The 27743-nt window shown below is 45.8% G+C and overlaps 1 protein-coding gene across 1 annotated transcript in view; it reads left to right on the top strand.

Annotated features, from left to right (window-relative positions):
- The window catches only part of ERBB4 (erb-b2 receptor tyrosine kinase 4), a 1457122-nt gene that overhangs the window by 695424 nt on the left and 733955 nt on the right, over positions 1-27743 (top strand). Inside the window, exon 3 of the mRNA XM_073553209.1 lies at positions 26204-26390. Within this exon, the coding sequence (XP_073409310.1) occupies positions 26204-26390 (187 nt within the window). The remainder of the gene's footprint in view (positions 1-26203; positions 26391-27743) is intronic.

Below are 27743 nucleotides of genomic sequence, written 5' to 3'. Positions count from 1 at the left end.
AAATGTGCACAGAGTGCACCTCAAAGGAAGGGAGGTTAGCGGAGGGTGGCAGTGGGATGGAGGTGAAGAAGCAGTTATCTGACAGGAAAAAGCCAACTACTCTGCGTGCTTGCTGCTGGGGCAGAATGTGTGGGAAAGGTGGAATCCACCATACGAAAGTGAGCTGGCGAGGCTGTGTTAGAGGGGGTGAGACAGGTTTCGGTGATAGTGAGGAAGGAAAGTTTGTTAGTATTGAAAAGATCATGGATGTAGGAAAGTTTGTTGCAGACAGAGCGAACTTACCATAGGTGGGACTGGGGAAGCGGGGGCTGGGTGAATGGGTATAAGGTTAGAGAGGTTATTGGTGGGAGCAAGAGAGGGCATGGGAGGGCTGTCGGTGTTTGGAGGCTGAGGATTGTACTTTGAGGAACAGTTCTGAGGAGGTGAGATGTGTTGTGAGTTCATTTTCCCCTTCATTACTGAGGCCCGAGGAACTCCCTCTTCTGGTAAAGAAAGGTAGTGAGCCTGATTGTCAAACACCTGAGGCTGATGATTGTGACTGGCTGAGAGGAGTTACGGACTGGATATAATGCTGCCGACGCCCTTCTGCCCTGCGAGTGTTTTCTCTGTGGGATCCTTGGAGACCAGTCTGAATTCCTGCTCCTCCAAAGCTAAGTTTGCTGCTCGGCCTTTTGCTTTTGTGCTTTGACTTTGTTTTTGCTTTGTTTTTCTGGATTTCTGCCATTCCCTGCTGGGGTGTGCTGAATTCTTTTAGCTCTGTCTTCTGAAAATACCTGAGTGCTGATTTAGTTTTTGAAGCCTAGCTGCTTCAGGGCCTTTTTCATATCAGCTGGTTGGCTTATGTCTTTGATAGGGTTTTGGCAGATTGCAGACAGCAGCCTTCCTGTCCTTTCCTATCTAGGTAGTTTTGGGGCCCCATCTTTGCTCAGTCTATCTTTCTGTCTGTGTTAGTATTTTCATCTTGCTTCACCGTCATTATATGTTGGGGGCTGCCTATTGCTTTGGGGTCTGCTCTGGGGCAGTTTAGATTTCCCCTTTCTTTCTTTAGGCCTATGTATTTCTCCGGCTGTGATCGAGGGGTCTAGGGCATCGTAGGAACCCCCCACGGCTACTGCTAGTTGTGTTGATAGGTTCAGGGGTCTGCAATCTGATAGTTGCCAACTTCTCTGGTTTTCTGGACTTAGCTTGTATTTCTGCTTTTGCCTCCTACGGTGACTCATTCATAACAGAGATGGATGAGGATGTAGGGAGAGATTCAGCTCCTTACTCGGTGAAGGGATTAGGGGGGGTTAGCAGAATTTGAAGGATTACAGGGGTGAGCGTGAAAACAAGCAGAAAAATTATTTATAGTGCATTCCAGGTACCTTCAGTTCCCTTTCTGTTTGAATTCTGGATTAATTCTTTTATTGCTTCACACATGTGTATGATGTGTCATTTACTGGACTGTGTGTTGTTCTTTCTATAGAATCAGTGTTTTATCAGCAGATTATCACAGATTATCACTAGAGAACTAGTTGTCTCATGCTATGTGGTCCTCCTGCGCTGTATAGCCCCACCACTGTTTGCCAACTTTCTGCCTATGCGCAGTGTACACTGAGAGCTGCCAATCAGTAGTGTGGGCATGGTTATATAAGGCTCAGCATTCAGAGAACTGGTAGATCTATAGCAAAGAAAACTGTGATTTTATCAAAATTACAGCAAGCAGCCCAGACAGTGATACATCACTGGAATCAGGGTTTCTGTTCCTACATCATGTTACTCTCAGATTACATTAAAAAAACTTGGTGACAGATTCCCTTTAACAAATTAATTCATGATCTCAACATGCAGCCAGCATGGCCTCAGTAAGAGACATAACTAAGTTTAAAGGATTGACCATGCATTGTCCTTGGTGCTGTGCTATAGGACAGAGGTTACACATGAGATCACCATGACTAAGATCTTTTTAATAATTCATAATATTCTTCTGCTTGAACAATTAATTTCTCTTCTTAATGATTTATTGCTCTCCGGAATGTCATATTATTTCACTTCTGCAAACAGTCACTTTATCCAGAAAGTATAGTGGCAGCCAAATGAGTATCTCCTTGTTTTTCATAAATAGCTCTAGTTCATGTCTGGAAGACTCAATAAAAGAGCAGCCCCCTACTTTGGCTCATAGAGTAGTGATCTAAGCAGAGAATCATATCTATGATGTCATATTCTTTGTCATGATAGTGTAGCAACACACTCAGGAAAATAGGTAAAACGCTAAAAACTGCAACTTACCCTGATGATTCCTGTACAGACTAGAGATCCTGACCCCAAAGTCCCTAGTGGTTCCTGTGTGAGCTGAGATATCTCTAACCACAGATTATGCTTTGGCAACTTTGACCTATGCTGCCTGAAAGGCCATCAAGTGCTTCATGTTCTTCCTAAAGAACCAGAGGGCAAAGCAAAGTGTAAATTACCTACAGAATTGAAAGTGTGCTGAATTAGAAAGAGATCCCTGAGTGAGTAAAACTAACCACAAAATACCAAATAATGGATTAAGTACATACTGTTATAGAATATACTGCCTACTTCCTAAAAAGAAACAGAACATAACTTCAGGGTAAATAACATAAAGCCGAGAGATAAACCCTAGCTGGTCTTTCATTAACTGACTTAAACTACGGCAGTATGGCTAGATATACAAATGAGACAATCACCGGCAGGGAATACCAACAGGGAGAAAGTACATAAAGCTGCACCTAAAAGGTGATAGTGCAGTGAAATGAGTAAATAAAACATATGTTACCCTAAAACGATTGAAGCAAGGATAACAGAAACTAAACACCAGGAGAAAAAGTGTATCTACTGTGACTCGGCAAACAGAGAAGCTGCCCACAAAGTACAGGTGTTCAAACTCAGATGCATAACATTCTCTAATTAGGCATATGAATAGGCATTGTCTTCATGAGTTATATATTTAAAGGGTAATCATTGTTAAAAATCTTATTTCAGAAATCAATAGTACACATAAAAATAGCTTTGTAATATATTTTGCCAGAAAAATCTGCTTCTTTATTCTCCTGGATTGATCTCTCTCACTCTCAATTCATGGGTAAAATCTGTATTTAACGAAGACAGATTTTCCCAGTACTGAGATAGGAGATGACAGTTGATGCTTTTAAAATTTTGGTAAACCATTCTCCTGAAATTATTTACATTTACTCCATAGAACTTTATGAGCACTAACTGACATCTTCTATCTCAGTAATGAGAAAGTTTGTATTTACTGAAGGCAGATTTTACCAGTGAATTGAGAATTTTGAGAATGAATGATCAGTCCAGTAGGAGAAAGAAGCAGACTTCTGTAAAAAAAACATGTTTCAAAATTTGTTATTTGCATGTATATTATTGATTTATATAAAACCAGCTATTCTTTAAGTTCAACAAGCTTGTTTTCAACAAATCAAAGAGTATGAATGATTTTATTTTTTATCAAAGCAACATTGTTTTGTTAAGCTAAGTCCACCTTTACCGTAGACACTTGCTGGCAATTCCTGTGTGATTTGCAGACACGTATATCATAAACAACTCACGACAGAGTATCGCAAAATTACTTTTTTGTAAAGCCGATAATCCCTTATCCTTCATTTTAGGGTAGGTTGAAACAAGAGGAAATGTAAAAAAAGGACACATCTGTATATTCTAATTGTTTTAGAATGGAAAAGGGGCAGGGGCAAATTATACCAAGTGTAAATATCCAACATAAGGAATGATGTGGCTTGTGACCTATAGATAATGAAAATAAAATAGAACATGAGGAGGCTGAGTAATCTGTAATCTTCTCATGAGAGAACATTGATTTTCTTCTCTGCATAATACCTATAATGGAAGATTAATTGCCACCATAGCCCTCTTCCCCTTTATAGGTGACAACTGAAGTAGGATGTGCTTTGTCCCTGACACATAAAGAAAAATTGAATTGTCCCAGAAGACAAAAAGAATAAATTATACAGTGCTGGAGCGAAAGAATTACAGCTGACAACATGAACATAGATATTGAGCCGGACATGTGGCCCTGTAAAAGACTTTAGAGAGACTAGAATAATATATTGATGATCCAATGAATATATTATTTCTGGCACAATAGTTTTAGCTTGGATCATGTAATATTTCCAATAGTTACAGTTCCAAATGTATCCTTTGCAGGGTGAAGAGTGTAAGATCTAGAAAATATATAAGAGGCTATTCAAAGAGATTGTCTCATCTTTTCAAATTGATTCCAACTTTGTGATCATATAATCAATGCAGATCCACTTCAGAAACCCCAGAAATCATTAATTGCTGCACTAGGAAGCTGTAGCCAGTCATACATTTCTCCAAGAAATATGGTATTAGCATATAAGCTACAAGGAGGTAACTTTTATGCCTCAGCTCTATTTAGTGTACTGTTATGCATTGGAAAAGTAATCTTAAAAGTACCATACATTCCTAACATAATGGCTTAGATTGACTAAAGGCAGGTGAAAACGGCTGGAGATTCTCTCATCCAAGAGGATTGAGTAGATTATGCAAATGCCACGCTAATCAAACTCTGATCAGAATGTAATCATACTGCGATCATAGAGCGATCCGATTCTCTAGGATGAAGAGACGATGGAGAACTTTTTATTTTTCCATCTTCTGTATTGTCAGTCTGTGGAAATTGGATTGCACTCAGATTTCCTCTGAGTGCAGACTCATGTCTTACATGCGCTCATTGATTTCCATGGCCAAGTGTGATCCAAATATAAGATCAAACTCGGGTATGCTGCAAATTTTTTCTTGAACAGACTCTGTCCAAGGAAAAAATCGGACATGTGCATGGCCCCTTAGACTAACATTGGTCCAATTGCGATCCGATGTTTTGTTTGATCGCACCCGGACAGCAAATATGTTTGTTTGCACCTGCCCTTAACAACATTTCCAAGGCTGCTGGTTTTTGGGAAAAGGTTAGAGGAGGCTGGGTTTTAATGAAGATGTGAAATTTGCATCAGTTGGCCTTTCCTAACGATGATAGTGAACAAGCCATAACCCTAACAGGCTAATTAAGGTCTGAAACCTTGGCCAAAGTTATCTGAGCACATATATCTCCATGGGTGACCAAACTTTTGCATCAGACTATTTTGCAAGTCTTAAGATGAAAAAAAATGACAATATGTATTTTTTTTTGCCTAAAATGAAAATGAAATGTGTCATCTTTAACTTTAGACCTTTTAAAGATAATTTAATATTCAACTTGCTTATCTGTTTACAATAACAGTAATTTTGGCTAGGGGGATGCCAAAATTTTAAATGTCACTGTATACTATAAAACCAATAAGAAAATAAACCCTAAAAATGAACTTTTATTAATATTTTAAAAGTATATTTGAGTTATAATTCTAAAACACATAGAAAAAGATAAACTATAGAGTATGTAGGGGCTATGGTCAGGGTTAATCCAACTGGCAATTGACCAACATTTATCAGTCTTTAAAAAAAATGATATTGCTCCAAAATATATCATCCCCTCTGGCACAATGCACAGGAGATAAAAATGAAAGATATTCTGCATCTATATATATACATTTTAGTTCTTTGTTAGTAGTAGAGTTGAGCGAAACGGTTAGGTCAATTTCAAAAGTCGACGACTTTCGCAAAAGTCGGGTTTCATGAAACGAAACCCGACCATAGCGTGAGGTCGGCCACGAGGTCAGCGACCAGAGTGCCAAAGTCGCGTTTCAAATGATGCTTCAGCGCCCTTTTTCAGCCAATGATGGAGGACGCACACTATGGGCAACGCGATGACATAGGCAGTGGTCACCACCATCTTTGAGAAGGGCATGCAAGTGATTGGCTTGCTTTGTGTGGCGTCACAGGGGCTATAAAAGGGCGTGCATGCCGACCGCCATCTTACTTCTGCTGACCTCAGAATAGGGAGAGGTGCTGCTGATGATTCTGTATGGAGAGCGTTAGGCAGGGAAGAAGATACAAAAAACTGCTTCTGCTGCTAGCGATTTTGCCTGTACAACACACCAGTTAGTGTGCAGTGCAAGGGGAGGCTATATTTTGATGCATTCAGCTCTGTTGGTTATTAGGCTGCCTTATAAGGCTCCCTGATAGCTGCATTGCTGTTTTCACACTGCTGTGCAAACTGCTTTTTTAAAAGCAAAAATACTTTACATCCTCTTTTCTGCACAGTTACCAGGCTTTCATTTTTCCCCACTTTTGTGTGCAGCAGTCCTGCTTATTAGGCTGCCTGCTGCCATACTTGGACTGAGAGCATCATTGTCAGCTTGCTAAAATCTCTAGGGAGATTCAAATTCTCCCCAGTCCTATTTAGACATTTTATACACCATCCAATTTCAGCCTGTTATATTGAGGTGTAATCTACACTGGGCCTGAGATATTAGTTCAGTGTCCTCAAGTCTGTAGGGAGATTCAAATTCTCCCCAGACCCATATAGATATTTTATACACCATCCAATTTCAGCCTGTTATATTGAGGTGCAATCTACACTGGGCCTGAGATATTAGTTCAGTGTCCTCAAGTCAGTAGGGAGATTCAAATTCTCCTCAGTCCTATATAGACATTTTATACACCATCCAATTTCAGCCTGTTATATTGAGGTGTAATCTACACTGGGCCTGAGATATTAGTTCAGTGTCCTCAAGTCTGTAGGGAGATTCAAATTCTCCCCAGTCCCATATAAACATTTTATACACCATCCAATTTCAGCCTGTTATATTGAGGTGCAATCTACACTGGGCCTGAGATATTAGTTCAGTGTCCTCAAGTCAGTAGGGAGATTCAAATTCTCCTCAGTCCTATATAGACATTTTATACACCATCCAATTTCAGCCTGTTATATTGAGGTGTAATCTACACTGGGCCTGAGATAATAGTTCAGTGTCCTCCAATCTGTAGGGAGATTCAAATTCTCCCCAATACAATATACACCTTGTACCTTGTTTTACAGTACCATATTGCTGGTGGTGTTTTGTGGAAAATTTTCCCAAAAATGAGGAAGTGTGTTGGAAGAGGCCGTGGAAGTGGGCGGGGGTTGCCAGCTGGTAATGATGGCGTTGGTGGTGGTGGATCTGCTGATAGTGGCAAAAGCACAATATCACCTAATGCAGGAGGTGTTGAGCCTGCGTCATCGTCTGGCTCCACAAGGCCTCAAAGGCTCCTTTTTCTGTGAGTAGGTAAACCGCTTTTAAAGCCGGAGCTTCAGGAACAAGTTTTGGCTTACATTGCTGACACAGCCTCCATCACTATCGCCTCCTCTTCTGAAGTTTCAAAAAATAAAAGCACTGAGTCGTCATTGGAGGCTAATGGTCAGGAACCACACCTTTCCTTGTGTCCTTCACCCCTACCAAAAGTAAAAGATGTGGCAGGCCACACTACAGATTACTCCATGGAGCTCTTTTCACATACCATGCCAGGGTTATGAAGTCAAATCGTGAATTACCCAGTCCAAGAAGAATCTGACATGGAGTGCACTGATGCACAGCCACTGCTAGATTTATCTGCTGGTACATTCACACATTGTCCTCGCAGTGAACTGAGCCAGAATCTGACCCTGATGAAACTCAGGTGCCCCTTCCCGCATACTATACCACTTTGCATGGTGACACAGAGGAAGGTGCACATGACATTGAAGAGGAGGTGATGGATGACCCAGTTGTTGACCCAGATTGGCATCCATTGGGGGAAGAGGGTGCCGCTGCCAATAGCTCAGAAGAGGAGGAGGAGCATCCGCAGCAGGCATCGGCATCGCAACAGCTGTTATCTGGCAGGCCCGGAGCAGTCCAAAAACGGGTTACAAAAACCAAAAGAGTTGCAGGACAGCTAGGCCAGACAGTCAAATTAGCACAGTGTGCAAGGCCTCAAAATGTCTTCCATAGTAGGAAGAGTGCAGTGTGGCACTTTTTTGAACAAAATCCTAATGATCAGGCAAAGGTTATCTGTAAGAAGTGCGCAAAGACCTTTAGCCGAGGGAAAAATCTGAGAAATTGGAATACCAGTTGCATGCTTAGACATTTAACCACCATGCACTTGCAAGCGTGGATGGACTACCAAACCTCACGTACCACATATGCAACTGCTCCCAATGAAGGTAGTCAGCAACGCTACATCGTTTCCCCCACTGTAAGCCCACCGGTTAGCACACCACCAGCAGCAAATGTTGAGGTGTCGTTGCAAGGCCAAAGCAGTCAGGGAGTCACAATGTTATTGCTACGAAAGACTGAATTTAGGCCATCAGAAAGAACACCAACTCCATCACCATCATCAACCCTCTCTCAGTCTGCCATGTCCACTGCTAGTTCCATCATATGCAGCTCTCAAGTCCAGCTCACCCTACCAGAGACTATGAGTAGGACAAGAAAGTACTCATCCTCTCATCCGCGTACACTGGGTTTGAACGCCCACATTGCCAAACTAATCTCGTTAGAGATTATGCCCTACCGGTTGGTTGAAAGCGAAGCTTTCCACGAACTTATGGCCTATGCAGTACCATGCTATGACCTACCCAGTCGGCACTTCTTTTCTCGCAAAGCCATCCCAGCCCTCCACCTTCATGTGAAAGATCACATTGTCCATGCACTCAAGCAATCAGGGAGTGGAAAGGTGCACCTCACAACAGATGCATGGTCCAGTAGGCATGGCCAGGGCGGTTACGTGTCCAGCACTGCGCACTGGGTTAATGTGGTGGATGCAGGGTTCAAAGGGGACAGTGGCAGTGGGACAGTGCTGCCTAGCCCACGGTATCGGAAACAGTTGGCTGTAGGCGTTCGACCCGCCTCCTCCTCCTCCTCCAGAAGCGAAAGCTCGTCCACAGAGCGCAGTCGTACGAGCACTCCATCCGCAGCTGCCAGTGTTGCACACGAGGTGTCCCACTATCGAACAGCTAGTGGTAAGCGTCAGCAGGCTGTGTTGAAGATGATGTGTTTTGGCGACAACAAACACACCGCGTAGGTACTGGCCGACTACTTGCAGTGACAAACTGAGTCATGGCTGGGCAGTCTACATCTTGAGGCAGGCAAGGTAGTTAGTGATTACGGCCGGAATTTTATGGCAGCCATAGCCCTTTTAAAACTCTGACACATACCTTGCCTGGCTCACACCTTGAACCTGGTGGTGCAGTGCTTCCTCAATAATTATCCGGAGTTAACAGGCCTGCTCCAGAAGGTCCGAAGACTGTGCTCGCACATGCGCCGGTCACCCGTACACTCCAGTCGTATGCAGAAGCTGCAGCGATTGCTCCAACTTCCCAAGCAGTGCCTAATTATCGTCGTTGCAACAAGGTGGAACTCCACCCTGCACATGGTTGAGAGGCTGTGCGAAGAGAGGCAGGCTGTAATGCATTTGTGGGAGGATACACGGCCAGGCACTTTGAGGGCAGACATGGAGTTGTCGGGTGTGCAGTGGTCGAAGCTGAGAGACCTCTGTAAAGTCCTTCAGTATTTTGAGGAATGCACACGAATGGTAACCGCAGACGACGCCATCATAAGCATGAGCATCCCACTTATGCATCTGCTCATGCAAACTTTGACACACATTAAGGAGCAGGCGTTTGCAGCCGAGGAGGATGAGGAAGAGGAGGAGGGAAGCCTTGGTGACAGTCAGCCATTGTCTGCTCCGGGACCTCTCCTGGATGAGGTGGAGGAAGAGGAGGAGGATGATGATGGGGATGATTATTTAGGGGAGGAGGATGATTTTCGTGGGGCAAGAGAAAATGTTGGCGTGGCAAGGTCTGGTACAGGGTTTGTGCGTGACTGAAGGGATGTGGATTTGCCAGAAAGTGCTCCTCCACCCAGCACTCACAGTTAGAGTTGAGCGACTTTTGGTTTTTTAGGGTCGCGTTTCGTTTCGTGAAACCCGACTTTTCCAAAAGTCGGGTCGAGCAAGATCGTCCGATTATAGGGAAAAGTCGGGGTCGTCCCGAAACACGAAACCCAATGTAAGTCAATGGGGAATAAAAGTCGGCAGTGAGAGGAGGACAGGAAACACACCTACAGTGCCCATTTGAATGCCAAAAGCATCAATTCTTCTTTCTTAAGCTTGTCAGCCTTAATTAACTTCATATTACAAGTTACGCACTGAAAAATGGGGGTTATTTGGCTACAAACTGTGGGGGGGAGGGCTGGCTCCAGGTTTTCATGTGCCCTGGGCGAAAGAGCGCCCCTTTAACACATACCACAACTCATCATGCTCCGATACGGCAGAGAAATAGCGGTATAGTACAATGAAAAATAACTCACTTTTTACATCTCATGACGAGGCCCATCTATTTCTCCATACAGAATCATTGGTCCCATATAATGTTTGAAACAGTATATGATGAGCTCCACATAATGCTACAGTATATGTTGGTCCCCATGGATGAAGCTCCACTGTCTTATGGGCCCAAATAATGCTCCAAACATAATGGGCCCCATTTCTAATGCTCTAGTGTATAATGGGCCCTGTAAATGCTGCTCCAGTGTCTGATGTCCACCTTTGGAATGTTCCAGTGTATGGTGGGCCCCATCTATCATTCTCCAGAGTATAGTGCTCCCCAAAAATTGCTGTCCCAACATTGAAAACAATCAAATAAGTCTCCTCGCTAGGGAATCCCTGTACTTGTCTGGACAGGTGCTGTAGCTTGCTTAACAGCTCGCCAGCCGTTCTCACGCCCAGTATGGATTGCACGTGATTGCACAAAGGTTAGAAAGGGTACCGTATCCCTGGATAACATGTATGGATAGCGTACACATTCAAAATATATGTCTATACAGCATGAGGCAGGCTCAGACGGTGTTAGGCCCAGTATGGATTGCACGTCATTGCACAAAGGTTAGAAAGGGTACCGTATACCTGGATAACATGTATGGATAGCGTACACATTCAAAATATATGTCTATACAGCATGAGGCAGGCTCAGACGGTGTTAGGCCCAGAATGGATTGCGCGTCATTGCACAAAGGTTAGAAAGGGTACCGTATCCCCGGATAACATGTATGGATAGCGTACACATTCAAAATATATGTCTATACAGCATGAGGCAGGCTCAGACGGTGTTAGGCCCAGTATGGATTGCACGTCATTGCACAAAGGTTAGAAAGGGTACCTTATCCCTGGATAACATGTATGGATAGCGTACACATTCAAAATATATGTCTATACAGCATGAGGCAGGCTCAGACGGTGTTAGGCCCAGTATGGATTGCACGTCATTGCACAAAGGTTAGAAAGGGTACCGTATCCCCAGATAACATGTATGGATAGCGTACACATTCAAAATATATGTCTATACAGCATGAGGCAGGCTCAGACGGTGTTAGGCCCAGTATGGATTGCACGTCATTGCACAAAGGTTAGAAAGGGTACCGTATCCCCGGATAACATGTATGGATAGCGTACACATTCAAAATATATGTCTATACAGCATGAGGCAGGCTCAGACGGTGTTAGGCCCAGTATGGATTGCACGTCATTGCACAAAGGTTAGAAAGGGTACCGTATCCCCGGATAACATGTATGAATAGCGTACACATTCAAAATATATGTCTATACAGCATGAGGCAGGCTCAGATGGTGTTAGGCCCAGTATGGATTGCACGTCATTGCACAAAGGTTAGAAAGGGTACCGTATCCCTGGATAACATGTATGGATAGCGTACACATTCAAAATATATGTCTATACAGCATGAGGCAGGCTCAGACGGTGTTAGGCCCAGTATGGATTGCACGTCATTGCACAAAGGTTAGAAAGGGTACCGTATCCCTGGATAACATGTATGGATAGCGTACACATTCAAAATATATGTCTATACAGCATGAGGCAGGCTCAGACGGTGTTAGGCCCAGTATGGATTGCACATCATTGCACAAAGGTTAGAAAGGGTACCGTATCCCCGGATAACATGTATGGATAGCGTACACATTCAAAATATATGTCTCAGGAGGCAGGCTCAGACGGTGTCAGGCACAGTATGGATTTGACGGCCCAGATTACACAGAGGAGGAGCAGGGAGAGGTAAAGATTGCAAATGCTGGGGCCCTGCCCAAGCAAGGGGGGCCCACTCGTGGGCGTCGGTACTGGCACTGGGCCCCTCATAGTACAGCGGTGTGTCTGAAGGCGGGTGTGCACCACCGCCGTCAGAGACACTTGATTGCACTATGAGGGACCCTGTGCCAGTGCCCGCGCCCAAGAGTCGGCCTACCCACCTGTCCAGGGCAACGGCACTCGCACGGTGTCGTGCGGTAGGTGGTGACCCCGGCCATGGGGGGGGAGGCAGCACAGTTAGGGAGTTTTAGAAAGTGGCATATGTTGATGTTGGACATTCAGCTGATGCAAAAGGCGAAATAGGTGAAGTACCAGGAAGAGGTGGACCAAAGCAAGCCATTTTTCTGTCACCCTATGTGTCATCAGGGGAAGGTGGGACAAAATCCTTGGAAACCCATGCGTGGTTCATTTTAATGAAGGTTAGATCATCCACATTTTGGGTTGACAGACGGGTCCTTTTTTCTGTAAGGATTGATCCAGCTGCACTGAAGACTCTTTCCGATAGCACACTTGCAGCTGGGCAAGCGAGCTCCTGTAAGGCATATTGGGCCAATTCAGGCCAGGTGTCCAGTTTAGCGGCCCAATAGTCAAAGGGGAATGACCTGTGTGGGAGAACATCGATATGGGAGGAAAAGTAGTTTGTAACCATAGTTGACAACTGCTGTCTCCTGTCACTTTCCATCGATGCAGTATTACCAGTTGTGTGAGCGGTATTTGAAAAATCAGTCCACAACATTGTCATGAAACCCCTGTCTCCAACGCCACTTCTGCTGTGTGCACCACGAACACCTCTGCCAAGCTGCCCCCGGCCCGTACGGCTTGTGTGAGAACCATCACCGCTGCTGTGTGCTGGGAATGCCTCAAGCAACCGATTTACCAGAGTTGCTTGTTTATTAGCCAATATTAGGTCAAGGTTCTCCTGTGGCATGATGTTTTGTAATTTGCCTTTATAGCGTGGATCCAGGATGCTGGCCAACCAGTAGTCGTCATCGTTCATCATTTTGGCAATGCGGGGGTCCCTTTTTAGGATCCGCAAGGCATAATCTGACATGTGGGCCAATGTTCCCGGTGTCAATGATGCACTGCGAGTGCTGGGTGGAGGAGCACTTTCTGGCAAATCCACATCCCTCCAGTCACGCACAAACCCTGTACCAGACCTTGCCACGCCAACATTTTCACTTGCCCCACGAGATGCATCCTCCTCCCCTAAGTAATCATCCCCATCATCCTCCTCCTCCTCCTCCTCTTCTTCCTCCAGTTCGTCCAGGAGAGGTCCCTGAGCAGACAATGGCTGAATGTCATCAAGGATTCCCTCCTCCTCTTCCTCCTCATCAACATTGGCTGCAGACGCCTGCTCCTTAAGGTGCATCAAAGTTTGCATGAGCAGACGCATAAGTGGGATGCTCATGCTTAGGATGGCGTCATCTGCGCTTACCAGCCGTGTGCATTCCTCAAAACACTGAAGGACTTTACAAAGGTCTTTCAGCTTCGACCACTGCACGCCTGTCAACTCCATGTCTGCTCTCAAAGTGCCTGGCCGTGTATCCTCCCACAAATGCATTATGGCCTGCCTCTGCTCGCACAGCCGCTCCACCATGTGCAGGGTGGAGTTCCACCTTGTTGCAATGTCGATAATGAGGCGGTGGTTGGGAAGGTGGAGCAATCGCTGCAGCTTCTGCATACGAACGGAGTGTACAGGCGACCGGCGGATGTGCGCGCACAGTCTTCGCACCTTCTGGAGCAGGGCTGTTAACTCCGGATAATTTTTGAGGAAGCACTGCACCACCAGGTTCAATGTGTGAGCCAAGCAAGGTATGTGGCTGAGTTTTGAAAGGGCTATGGCTGCCACAAAATTACGGCCGTTATCACTAACTACCTTGCCTGCCTCAAGATGTACACTGCCCAGCCATGACTCAGTTTGTCGCTTCAAGTACTCGGCCAGCACCTCGGCGGTGTGTCTGTCGCCCAAACACATCATCTGCAACACAGCCTGCTGACGCTTTCCACTAGCTGCTCGATAGGGGGACACATCGTGTGCAACAGTGGCAGCTGCAGATGGAGTGCTCGTACGACTGCGCTCTGTGGACGAGCTTTCGCTTCTGGAGGAGGAGGAGGAGGAGGAGGGTCGAACGCCTACAGCCAACTGTTTCCTATACCGTGGGCTAGGCAGCACTGTCCCACCACCGCTGTCCCCTGTGGACCCTGCATCCACCACATTAACCCAGTGCGCAGTGATGGACACGTAACGGCCCTGGCCATTCCGACTGGACCATGCATCAGTTGTGAGGTGCACCTTTCCGCTCACTGACTGCTTGAGTGCATGGACAATGCGGTCTTTCACATGATGGTGGAGGGCTGGGATGGCTTTGCGAGAGAAGAAGTGGCGACTGGGTAGGTCATAGCGTGGTACTGCATAGGCCATGAGTTCGCGGAAAGCTGTGCTTTCCACCAACCGAAAGGGCATCATCTCAAACGAGATTAGTTTGGCAATGTGGGCGTTCAAACCCAGTGTACGCGGATGAGAGACTGAGTACTTTCTTGACCTACTCATAGTGTCTGGGAGGGTGAGCTGGACTTGAGAGCTGCATATGGTGGAAGTAGCGGTGGACAGGGCGGACTGAGAGAGGGTTGATGATGGTGATGGAGTTGGTGTTCTTTCTGATGGCCTAGAATCAGTCTTTCGTTGATATAACAGTGGGATTCCCTGACTGCTGTGGCCTTGTAACGACACCTCAACATTTGCTGCTGTGCTAACCGGTGGGCTTACAGTGGGGGAAACAATGTAGCGTTGCTGACTACCTTCGTTGTGATCAGTTGCACATGTGGCACTTGAGGTTTGGTGTTGTGTCCACGCTTGCAAGTGCATGCTGGTTAAATGTCTAAGCATGCAACTGGTATTCAAATTTTTCAGATTTTTCCCTCGGCTAAAGGTCTTTGCGCACTTCTTACAGATAACCTTGGCCTGATCATGAGGATTTTGTTCAAAAAAGTGCCACACTGCACTCTTCCTACTTTGGCAGACATTTTGCGGCCTAGCACGCTGTGATCTTTTGACCCTCTGGACAAGCTGTCCAGCAACTCTTTTGATGTTTGGAACCTGTCTTTGGAGTGCTCCGGGCCTGCCAGATAACAGCTGTTGCGATGTCGATGTCTGCTGTGGATGCTCCTCATCTGAGCTATTGGAAGCAGCACCCTCTTCCCCCAATGGATGCCAATCTGGGTCAACAACTGGGTCATCCATCACCTCCTCTTCAATGTCATGTGCACCTTTCTCTGTGTCACCGTGTATGGTGGTATAGTATGCGGGAAGGGGCACCTGAGTCTCATCAGGGTCAAAATCTGGCTCTGTACACTGCGAGGACAATGTAGTGCTCTGAGTGAATGTACCAGCAGAATCATCCATCAGCGGCTGTGCATCAGTGCACTCCATGTCAGATTCATCTTGGCCTGGGTAATTCACCATTTGACTTGATAATCCAGGCATGGTATGTGAAAACAGCTCCATGGAGTAATCAGTAGTATGGCCTGCGTCATCCTTCAATCTTGGTTGGGGTGAAGGACACAAGGAAAGGTGTGGTTCATGAACATGAGCCTCCAATGACGACTCAGTGCTTTTACTTTTTACAACTGAAGAAGAGGAGGCGATAGAGCTGGAGGCTGAGTCAGCAATGTAAGACAAAACTTTTTCCTGATGCTCTGCCTTTAAAAGCGGTTTGCCAACTCCTAGAAAACTAAGCGTTCGAGGCCTTATGTAGCCAGACGATGACTCAGGGTCAGCACCTCCTGCATTCGGTCCTATTTTGCTTTTGCCACTACCATCAGATCCACCACCAACACCATCATTACCAGCTGCCAACCCCCGCCCAATTCCACGGCCTCTTCCACCAGTCTTCCTCATTTTTGGTAGAAATGTAGACAAAATCCAACAAACTATATAGTAATGTAAAACAAGGTAAAGGTGTCTATAGGACAGGGGAGATTTAGAATTTCTGCACACACTTGTGGACAGTGGACACTTTTGGATTGTGTGAGGCCCACTGATATCTGAGCGCTATGTGACACGCTCGATGGCACAGCTGCCTGTGACCAAAGTGACGAGAGGATAATGGAGATTTTGAATCTCTGTGTACACTTTTGGACACTGGACTCTTGTGGATTGTGTGAGGCCCACTGATATCTGAGCGCTATGTGACACGCTCGATGGCACAGCTGCCTGTGACCAAAGTGACGAGAGGATAATGGAGATTTTGAATCTCTGCGTACACTTTTGGACACTGGACACTTGTAGATTGTGTGAGGCCCACTGATATCTGAGCGCTATGTGACACGCTCGATGGCACAGCTGCCTGTGACCAAAGTGACGAGAGGATAATGGAGATTTTGAATCTCTGCGTACACTTTTGGACACTGGACACTTGTGGATTGTGTGAGGCCCACTGATATCTGAGCGCTATGTGACACGCTCGATGGCACAGCTGCCTGTGACCAAAGTGACGAGAGGATAATGGAGATTTTGAATCTCTGCGTACACTTTTGGACACTGGACACTTGTGGATTGTGTGAGGCCCACTGATATCTGAGCGCTATGTGACACGCTCGATGGCACAGCTGCCTGTGACCAAAGTGACGAGAGGATAATGGAGATTTTGATTCTCTGCGTACACTTTTGGACACTGGACACTTGTAGATTGTGTGAGGCCCACTGATATCTGAGCGCTATGTGACACGCTCGATGGCACAGCTGCCTGTGACCAAAGTGACGAGAGGATAATGGAGATTTTGAATCTCTGTGTACACTTTTGGACACTGGACACTTGTAGATTGTGTGAGGCCCACTGATATCTGAGCGCTATGTGACACGCTCGATGGCACAGCTGCCTGTGACCAAAGTGACGAGAGGATAATGGAGATTTTGAATCTCTGCGTACACTTTTGGACACTGGACACTTGTGGATTGTGTGAGGCCCACTGATATCTGAGCGCTATGTGACACGCTCGATGGCACAGCTGCCTGTGACCAAAGTGACGAGAGGATAATGGAGATTTTGAATCTCTGCGTACACTTTTGGACACTGGACACTTGTGGATTGTGTGAGGCCCACTGATATCTGAGCGCTATGTGACACGCTCGATGGCACAGCTGCCTGTGACCAAAGTGACGAGAGGATAATGGAGATTTTAAATCTCTGCGTACACTTTTGGACACTGGACACTTGTGGATTGTGTGAGGCCCACTGATATCTGAGCGCTATGTGACACGCTCGATGGCACAGCTGCCTGTGACCAAAGTGACGAGAGGATAATGGAGATTTTGAATCTCTGCGTACACTTTTGGACACTGGACACTTGTGGATTGTGTGAGGCCCACTGATATCTGAGCGCTATGTGACACGCTCGATGGCACAGCTGCCTGTGACCAAAGTGACGAGAGGATAATGGAGATTTTGATTCTCTGCGTACACTTTTGGACACTGGACACTTGTAGATTGTGTGAGGCCCACTGATATCTGAGCGCTATGTGACACGCTCAATGGCACAGCTGCCTGTGACCAAAGTGACGAGAGGATAATGGAGATTTTGAATCTCTGCGTACACTTTTGGACACTGAACACTTGTAGATTGTGTGAGGCCCACTGATATCTGAGCGCTATGTGACACGCTCGATGGCACAGCTGCCTGTGACCAAAGTGACGAGAGGATAATGGAGATTTTGAATCTCTGCGTACACTTTTGGACACTGGACACTTGTGGATTGTGTGAGGCCCACTGATATCTGAGCGCTATGTGACACGCTCGATGGCACAGCTGCCTGTGACCAAAGTGACGAGAGGATAATGGAGATTTTGAATCTCTGCGTACACTTTTGGACACTGGACACTTGTGGATTGTGTGAGGCCCACTGATATCTGAGCGCTATGTGACACGCTCGATGGCACAGCTGCCTGTGACCAAAGTGACGAGAGGATAATGGAGATTTTGAATCTCTGTGTACACTTTTGGACACTGGACACTTGTGGATTGTGTGAGGCCCACTGATATCTGAGCGCTATGTGACACGCTCGATGGCACAGCTGCCTGTGACCAAAGTGACGAGAGGATAATGGAGATTTTGAATCTCTGCGTACACTTTTGGACACTGGACACTTGTGGATTGTGTGAGGCCCACTGATATCTGAGCGCTATGTGACACGCTCGATGGCACAGCTGCCTGTGACCAAAGTGACGAGAGGATAATGGAGATTTTGAATCTCTGCGTACACTTTTGGACACTGGACACTTTTGGATTGTGTGAGGCCCACTGATATCTGAGCGCTATGTGACACGCTCGATGGCACAGCTGCCTGTGACCAAAGTGACGAGAGGATAATGGAGATTTTGATTCTCTGCGTACACTTTTGGACACTGGACACTTGTAGATTGTGTGAGGCCCACTGATATCTGAGCGCTATGTGACACGCTCGATGGCACAGCTGCCTGTGACCAAAGTGACGAGAGGATAATGGAGATTTTGAATCTCTGCGTACACTTTTGGACACTGGACACTTGTAGATTGTGTGAGGCCCACTGATATCTGAGCGCTATGTGACACGCTCGATGGCACAGCTGCCTGTGACCAAAGTGACGAGAGGATAATGGAGATTTTGAATCTCTGCGTACACTTTTGGACACTGGACACTTGTAGATTGTGTGAGGCCCACTGATATCTGAGCGCTATGTGACACGCTCGATGGCACAGCTGTGACCAAAGTGACTAGAGGATAAGGGAGATTGGATTGCTTTTAAAAAAGCAGTTTGCGGAGCAGTGGGTAAACAGCAATGCCAGCGTGTCAGGAACCCTTAGAAGGCAGCCCAACAACCAACACCACTGATACACCACAATATAGCCTCTCCTTGCACTGCACACACAGTGACTTGTGTGTTGTGCAGGTCAAATCGCTAGCAGCAGAAGCAGTTCTTTTGTCTTCTTCCCTGCCTAACGCTCTCCCTACAGAATCAGCAGCAACCTCCCCCTATACTAAGATCGGCAGAAGTAAGATGGCGGTCGGCGTGCACGCCCTTTTATACCCCCTGTGACGCCCACCAAAGCAAGCCAATCACTTGCATGCCCTTCTGAAAGATGGTGGTGACCCGTGCCTAGGTCATCACGTTGCCCACAGTGTCCGTGGATCCTGATTGGCTGAAAGAGAGCGCAAAACAAACTTTTGAAATGCGACTTTGGCGCGTAAGTCGCCGACATCGTGGCCGACCTCATCCTAGGGTCGGGTTTCGTTTCATGAAACCCGACTTTGCCAAAAGTCGGCGACTTTTGAATTTTTTCGACCCGTTTCGCTCAACTCTACTCACAGTGCATCATTGACACCTGAAACATTGGCCCACATGTCAGATTATGCCTTGCAGATCCTAAAAAGGGACCCCTCGCATTGCCAAAATGGTGAACGATGACGACTACTGGTTGGCCAGCATCCTGGATCCACGCTATAAAGGCAAATTCCAAAACATCATGCCACAGGAGAACCTTGACCTAACATTGGCTAACAAACAAGCAACTCTGATAAACCGTTTGTTTGAGGCATTCCCAGCACACAGCAGCGGTGATGGTTCTCCAACAAGCCATAGGGGGCAACATGGAAGAGGTGTTCATGGTGCACACATCAGAAGTGGCGTTGGAGACAGGGGTTTCATTTCCATGTTGTGGACTGATTTTTCAAGTCCCGCTCACACGACTGGTAATACTGCATCGATTGAAAGTGACAGGAGACAGCAGTTGTCAACTATGGTTGCAAACTACTTCTCATCCCATATCGATGTTCTCCCTCACAGGTTATTCCCCTTTGACTATTGGGCCTCTAAACTGGACGCCTGGCCTGAATTGGCACAATATGCCTTACAGGAGCTCACTTGCCCTGCTGCTAGTGTGCTATCGGAAAGAGTCTTCAGTGCTGCTGACTCAATCCTGACAGAAAAAAGGACCCATCTGTTGACTCAAAATGTTGATGATCTAACCTTCATTAAAATGAACCATGCATGGGTTTCCAAGGATTTTGTCCCACCTTCCCCTGATGACACATAGGTTGCCAGAAAAATGGCTCACTTTTGTCCTCCTCTTCCTCGGACTTCTCCAATTCCTCCATTTGCAGCTGCTGAATGTCCAACATCAACATATGCCATTTTTTAAACCTCCTTAACTGGGCTGACTCCCCCCATGGCCGGGGTCACCACCTAGCGCACGCAACCGTGCGAGTGGCATTGCCCTGGACAGGTGGGTGGGGGTGGGCTGACTCTTGGGTGCCGGCACTGGCATAGGGTCCCTCATAGTGCAATCAAGTGTCTCTGACGGTGAGGGTGCACACCCGCCGTCAGACACACCGGCGTACTATGAGGGGCCCAGTGCCAGTACCAACGCCCACGAGTGGGCCCCCCTTGCTTGGGCAGGGCCCCAGCATTTGCAATATTTACCTCTCCCTGCTCCTCCGCTGTGTAGTCTGGGCTGTAAAATCCTTCCCTGGGACTGCCAATACAAATTTGGTGAACTGATAGATGATGGTTAAGACTTAGCTATGCCCTGTCCTGCTGGCCTGGCTCTAGCTTCAGATGATCAATGGCTTCCATTTCTTATGGACGTCAACTCACAATGAGATGCAGTGGTGGTTTATCATCAGCTTTCACAGGTTTCCTACTCACAGACGTGTGACATTCCTGCCCTCATTTTTATATGTGCCCTCTCATGCCAATCCAATAGAATCACCTACAGCCTGTGGCTTCTGTCTTTTGCACTCCAAAGTTACCTGGCAGATCATGATAGGCAGTGAGGACCATGTCTACATCTCTCCCTGTGATCAAAATTTGATGGAGATGAGTAACGGTGATGGGATCAACGGAACTGCGATACAGCAAACCTTTCTTCACAAGGAACTGTTTTCGCTGTCTCCACACACAACGTAATTGAGGGTCAGCATCGCCTCTGAGAATTCTCCCGGGAGTTTTTCCCGTGATTAGTAATTCCTAAATTTCTGCAATTACTCGATTTTATGTCTGTACTTTTATCCATCTCATTTCCTCTTGCGGAGATTCTGGACTGTCTTACTGAGACAGAAATATATATGACGATTTAAAAATACCCCAACAGTTTATACTGGTGTACGCGTAAAAAACATATCCTTTTTTCTACTTTTTAGATTGTTGTCTAATACATACTGAGGCTGTGAGTGTCTTTGTCGGACTCCGGAAATAAACATGGAGATTTTAAATGTTTAAACTATACTATATGTACCTGTTATCCGGTGATACTATACCCTTTCTCAACTTTCTGCAATCTTGTCGAATTCATACTGTGCCTGAGACCGTCTGAGTCTGCCTCCTGATTACAGAAGAGTGGTGTTTGAGTGGAACTGTTGGCCAAGTTCAAATTCTAGCTGTTTTGGGCGGTGTTTTATCCGTTTGTCGAACTACAACACTTTGATTAAAATTTGGCTGTTCGAGTTTCCGTTCGAGAATGTTTCGTTAAACAAAAGCGTATCTTTTTTTTTACATTAATAATGGTTTTCAATGATAATAGACAGTTTTAGGGCATAGTAGCAGTGTCTGGTAGCCAGCGGTGTAGTACACCTGTGAAGGAGCAACACCGTGTGTGTTTCTAATAATTTTTTACCGCCTATTGTCCTGAAAATCCTTTTGGGCTTAGTAACTGTGTCTGCTACTCAGAAGTGGAGCCCACCTGTGAACCGAACTATGCCGCCTGTTTATGAAAGAACCAGTTTTGACTGCATTTACATCACTAAATACTTTGGGCCTAGTAACTGTGTATGCTACTCTGCAGAGTTGGCCACCCATGAACCAAGCTATGCCGCCTGTTTATGTAAGAACTGTGTGCTACTTAGCAGAGGAGCCCAGCTGTTAAGCAAGCTACAGCATCTGTGGTTTGGACACTTCATTTTTTAGCATTCATTCTGGAATGCCGTTTAGGCCTAATTCCAGAATTACGGTTGACCTGCACTTACTGGGAAATGCTTGTTCGCGGGGAAGAATTGTAATCCAAGATCCCCATCATTAATGGGGTTCAGCGTGTTATCCGCACCTGTAAGTGATACACGCTGGTCCTTTCATTGTAGCACGCCTGCAGCCCCAGACATGTAAGGGCATGACAGACCTGTTATTGGCCGATCTCACGTGCCAGAGCCTCGCGTGTCCCTCTAGTAAGCTGGACACGGACCGCGGGGGCATGCCTGAGTCTCGGCCGTTAACGGAATTAAGCTTGCAATCTGTGCAGCTTTTTTGTGGATGGCATGGTTGATGTTGCCCATATCGAGTCCAGTTAAGCCGCAGTCTCCACTCCTGGTGGTGCCCTTCTGGACATTCCTTTAAGGTTCAGCTTTGCAACCATACTGCCCCTGGAAACCAAAAACTTTTCCTGACAGTGACATTCTGGTCAAAGAGCGTGAAGACATCACATGTGTACGCCCTCGACCTAAACAGTCCAAGTGCAGAGAGATGGAAGATGGGGACGACGAGGAGTCCAGAGTACAGGGATTCCCTAGCGAGGAGACTTATTTAATTGTTTTAAACGTTGGGAGCAATTTTTGGGGAGCACAATACTCTGGAGAGTGATATCTGGGGTCCACCATACACTGGAGCATTCCAAAGGTGGACATCAGTCACTGGAGCAGCATTTACAGGGCCCATTATACACTGGTGCATTAGAAATGGGGCCCATTATATATGGAGCATTATTTGGGCCCATAAGACACTGGAGCTTCATCCATGGTGAACAACATATACTGTAGCATTATGTGGAGCTCATCATATACTGTATGGAACATTATATGGGACCAATGATTCTGTATGGAGAAATATATGGGCCTCATTACTCTGTATGGCGCACTATGCGGTGGCCATAATACTGTATGGAGGAATATACTGTCTATTATTGGAGAATTTAAAATGGATATCAGTCTTGTGATGTAAGAAGTGAAGCGTTTTTCATTGTACTATACCGCTATTTCTCTGCAGTATCAGAGGATCATGAATTGTGGCATGTGTTAAGGTACTGTCACACTAAGAGATATCGCTAGCAATATCGCTATAGCTTGTGACGTTATAGCGATATTGCTAGCGATATCGCTATGTGTGATACTTACCTACAACCCGCTCCCCCGCTGGTTATCGCTGATCGCGCAAGAACAGGCTGGACTGTTTCTCGTCGTCAGCTTCCTGCTGGGCTTCCTGCTGTGACGATGAGCGACGCGTGGAGGCGGGCGGGAGGATCGCCTGGTGTGACAGGTAAGTAGCGACCCCTATCCCCAGCGATGTCGCTGGTGAGATCTTCCTGTGTGGCAGCTCACTAGCGACCACTTAGCAATGTACCAGCGATACTGACCGCGTCATATAGCTGGTCGGGATCGCTGGTACATCGCTAAGTGTGACAGTAGCTTTAAAGGAGCCCAGTGACACTCTTTGGCCTTGGGCCCATGAAAATCTGGAGCCAGCACTACCCCCCCACAACTTTAGCCAAATAACCCCCAGTTTTCAATGCCTAACTATTATTATAAAGTAAATTAAGGTTGACAAGCTTAAGGAATAAGAATTGATGTTTTTGGCATTAAAATGGGCACTCTAGGTGTGTTTCCTGTCCTCCACTCACTGCCGACTTTTCTTCCCCATTGACTTACATTGGGTTTCGTGTTTCAGTCGGACTTCGACTTTTCACAATAGTCAGCCGATTTCGTTCGACCCGACTTTTGCGAAAGTCGACTCGACCCGAAAAAAGGCAAAGTCGCTCATCTCTAGTTAGTAGCTGTCGCGTCCGTCTGCAAGTCTGGGCTGCAGACAGACAGCGCCCCGAGTAGCACCGACACCCTTTACCCCTATACAGGGATCTGGATTTACTGCAGAGCCCAGGAAGCTCTGTCTGAACAGGAGCAGAGTGACAGAGCAGAACGGTCACAATAGAAAAGCAGGAAGGGAGCCAAAAATGGAGTCGGAAACCAGGAGAGCAGTGGAGGTACAGAAACGGCAGGCAGAGGCAGAGTCGAGAGTCCAGGCAGAGGTCAAAAACCGGGAGAGTAGCGGAGGTACAAAATCGTCAGGCAGTAGAGGGGGTCAGGAATCCAGGCCAAGGTCAGCGTCAGTAATCGGGAGAAATGCAAGGTACAAAAACGGCAGGCAACAGAGTAGTCAGAAGTTCAGGCTGAGGTCGGAGTTAACGATAGGCAATCACAAGTAACATGTAGGGGAACCAAGAATATATCCGGTGGCTTGCAAGCCCAGTCCCAAGGTATTTGAGGGATCAGGTCGTCCCTCACAGGCTCCCGGGCTGGTGATGTCATCAGGACCGCCCCCAGGACCAGACCTGATGATGATGCACCAGCCCCTTCATGACTGACAGAGGAGCGGAGTCTGCGTCCAGTAGACGCCTGCGCAGAAGCCCTTTCATTGTTGCCGCCCTCACTCGGGTGCGAGCCACGGCGCCTCCTAGTGGTTGAGGGCGGAACAGCAGGCCCCGAGATCGACGACGACATGTCAGTCCGGCGTCTCCTGGTGGCCGAGGCCTAGATAGCAGGCCCCGAGCCCGAGGGCGGCGTGACAGTCCGTCGCCTCCTAGTGGCTGAGGGCGGAACAGCCGGCCCCGAGTCTGACGGCGACGTGATAGTAGCCCTGTAAGTTTCAACAATTCAAAGCTATAACTCCCCGGTCCCAGTCCGGACAGTTGTAGCTGATTCTCCATCACTAAGACCACATGGAGAGAGATTGATGTTTCCCACCATTCCACCGGTCCCCTGATAAACCCTGAATGACGCAGGAGGAAACACATCGGGACTACTAATAGGTGTCGATTTTCTATTCTTATTATGTCTTATTGGACATTGTTCTAAATAATTGCCCCAGGATAGGTGTCTTGTTCTGTCCCTTGGAGACTGTACCAAGGTGAGAGAGCCCTTTCGCAGTCACATTCTATCGGTGTATGCTCTAGATTTGGAAATACTGACATATCTGTACAACTTCTATCTTAAACTATGTCAGGTGAATTCTGATATACAAATGTGCAATTTTTTGTATTCTTTCACTATCTGTATTGTGTCTTTTTGCATTTGGATAGGGTATGATTATGGTTACCAGGGACACGGATCTTGAGCGGGGGCGCCACGTCTCTAAAAATTAGGGTGCCAACCTCCGCTGTCAGGTAGGGAGAAGAAAAAGGTAAGACCACGGTCTTGACAGGTCCATCTGTGTCGCTGCCTGGCTAAACGGGATTAATCCTGTCCATATTCCCTACATACCTTATAGTATTTACTTTTAAAATATTAGTAAAAGTTAATTTTTAGTGGTCTATTATCTTTTTTGCTTTCAAGTTTATGAGGCCCTATTTCTGTGTCTATGAATTGGTGTTCATTGTATGCCATAAAAGTGCTTTGTACTCGACGTTTCATAAGGGTCTCATCTCCCAAGGGTCTAATCCAGTATACATTTTATCTCATAAGTACCTATTCACATGCTGAAATTTCTTAGTGTTTAATGGTACCTGCAAAGGGAATGAGATTTCTGAACCTAACAGACCCGTAGTTGCTAACAATTTGTTTGTTGTGCCTGGCACCAATTTCTGCCAGCAAAGACAGCTCCTGATAGTGATTCAGCAGCCTCCACTGACATCATGTCGACAGAGAAGCAGTTTCTCTTCCACTCTGCCTACCTGCTAGCAGCCGGTTGTCAATCAGCATGATGTTAGCAGTTATATCCCATCAGCAGAGCAGCCCAGACAAAGAAGAACTGTTCTGTTGATGTAGAGCAGCTGAATCGCTGGCACGAGCAGTCAGTGACCTCTCTGAGCAGCCACTGGGTAGAACAAGTCGGTACTTGCCTATGTTAGCAACTATCAAGCTATTAGTTTTTAGGCCAATAGTAAAAAAACAATAAAATGACAACCCTTTAATATATTCTTCAAAGTTTCAGTCAACCCTTGAGAATACCACTATGGTGGGACAATAGGGAAATTCCAGGAAAAACTGAATGTTCATAAAGCATTCCTTGATTGTTGTGGATTTTCTTGCTTGGGACAATACCTAATTGAAATAAAAATTTAGAAGTCAAACAACTCTTCTAAACTATTTGTAAAATATAAAGACTTGTTCATTTCTAACTAAAAAAATGTCATTTTATTTCTTGCAGTCAATTCGAGAAGTGACCGGATATGTCCTTGTGGCTCTTAATCAGTTTGAGTACCTCCCACTGGAGAACCTGCGCATCATTCGTGGAAACAAACTGTATGAAGACCGATATGCTTTAGCCATCTTTCTAAACTACCTGAAGGATGGGAAATACGGGCTCCGGGAGCTTGGTTTAAGAAATCTTACCGGTGAGTCGGATGAACTATAAATGCAAACATTTCTGGTGCTGTTAACAAGATGTCCTTATAGCGCCTTTATCTCTTTGGCTCGATGTCATTCTGCTATTTCGAGACACTGTTGAAACATTAAGTTAAATATAAAAGTGTTGCCTGCAGGCACAATGTCTAACCGCATAAATCTGCCGACACAGTGCCAGCATTTCTCATACAATTCTACAAGACTTCAAATTACACAATGATTAGGATGTCCCTGACTGTTCAATGTATTATACCGCGCACACAATTATTCCCATTTCTGAGCAAAAGCGATTCTGTAAAAGAAGTCATAACATTTCTGTCAAAAGTAAATGTTAACTATTTTATTATTAAGAAAAATTATGCACAATTATTTGACAACCAGATAACAAATTATTTTCTTTGCCCAAATCACTATTTGGAGGTAAGGAAGTGAAGGAGCTGGAGCAGTATGTTGGATATAGAATATAGAAATTGTGTGTTAGCAGCAGTTTGAGTCTTTTTTCTTCTTTTTTTCTTCTCTCTTCATGTTGGGCCAAACAGGTCTGACCATCTCTGGTACTCCGAGTCCTTACCTTCTCACATCATGCAGTATCACAGACACTAAGAAACTTGCTGCTGCATACTTCTACTCAACGTCTTCTTTTTTAGTGTATTCACTTTTGTCAGAGTTTTTTGGGACTGAAGATGTTGCCTAATATGTACAGAATGTTAAAATAAAGTCTATTAAAGAATCTGGATGTACATTACAAAGGTTGACTTGTACCTGTAACCTTGAATGGTCCGACAAAGTTATGTTAATACTAACACAGTTACACCTTGTCCCGATAAATATTGGCCAAAGTCATGTCCCTGGTAAAGCTCTGAGTATAATAATGCTGATTTTTTTTCTTTTTATGATGTGCCCTCCCCCCACAATGAATTTATTCACATTCTCTCTTTTATAAGTGCTTCATATTCTGCATATCTTGTCAAAAACACTCACTAAATGTTATAGATGTGTCCTTTGATTCTACTATTGATAAATACGTTATTTACTCCAGAACAATATTTTATATTCTAAAAATAGGCTCAACAAACCCCCTTAAAAAAATTAACTTGGAGCACATATTCTACTAATCTAGTTCAATTACACCAGGTCCCTTAATCGTCAGGTAGAAGTTCTAATTCCAGCTGTGGTGTAACTTAAAGCGCATAGCATCCGATTCATGATCTCCAACAAGGCCCCCAACTATCATGGGTCTTTATTAGTATTGGTCTTCTCATATTACCCAAAAGAACCTTTTGGGCCATTCTTAGGTGTCAAGGCATTGTCATAGTTGGCATAATTTCAGCAGGCTTTTCAAT

This window comes from Dendrobates tinctorius, unplaced genomic scaffold (assembly GCF_039654945.1).
Source record: "Dendrobates tinctorius isolate UK_male_01 unplaced genomic scaffold, ASM3965494v1 ptg000199l, whole genome shotgun sequence".
In the NCBI taxonomy this organism is placed as follows: Eukaryota; Metazoa; Chordata; class Amphibia; order Anura; family Dendrobatidae; genus Dendrobates; species Dendrobates tinctorius.
Note: the sequence above shows the minus strand (reverse complement) of the source record. Positions and strands in the feature narration are given on the sequence as shown.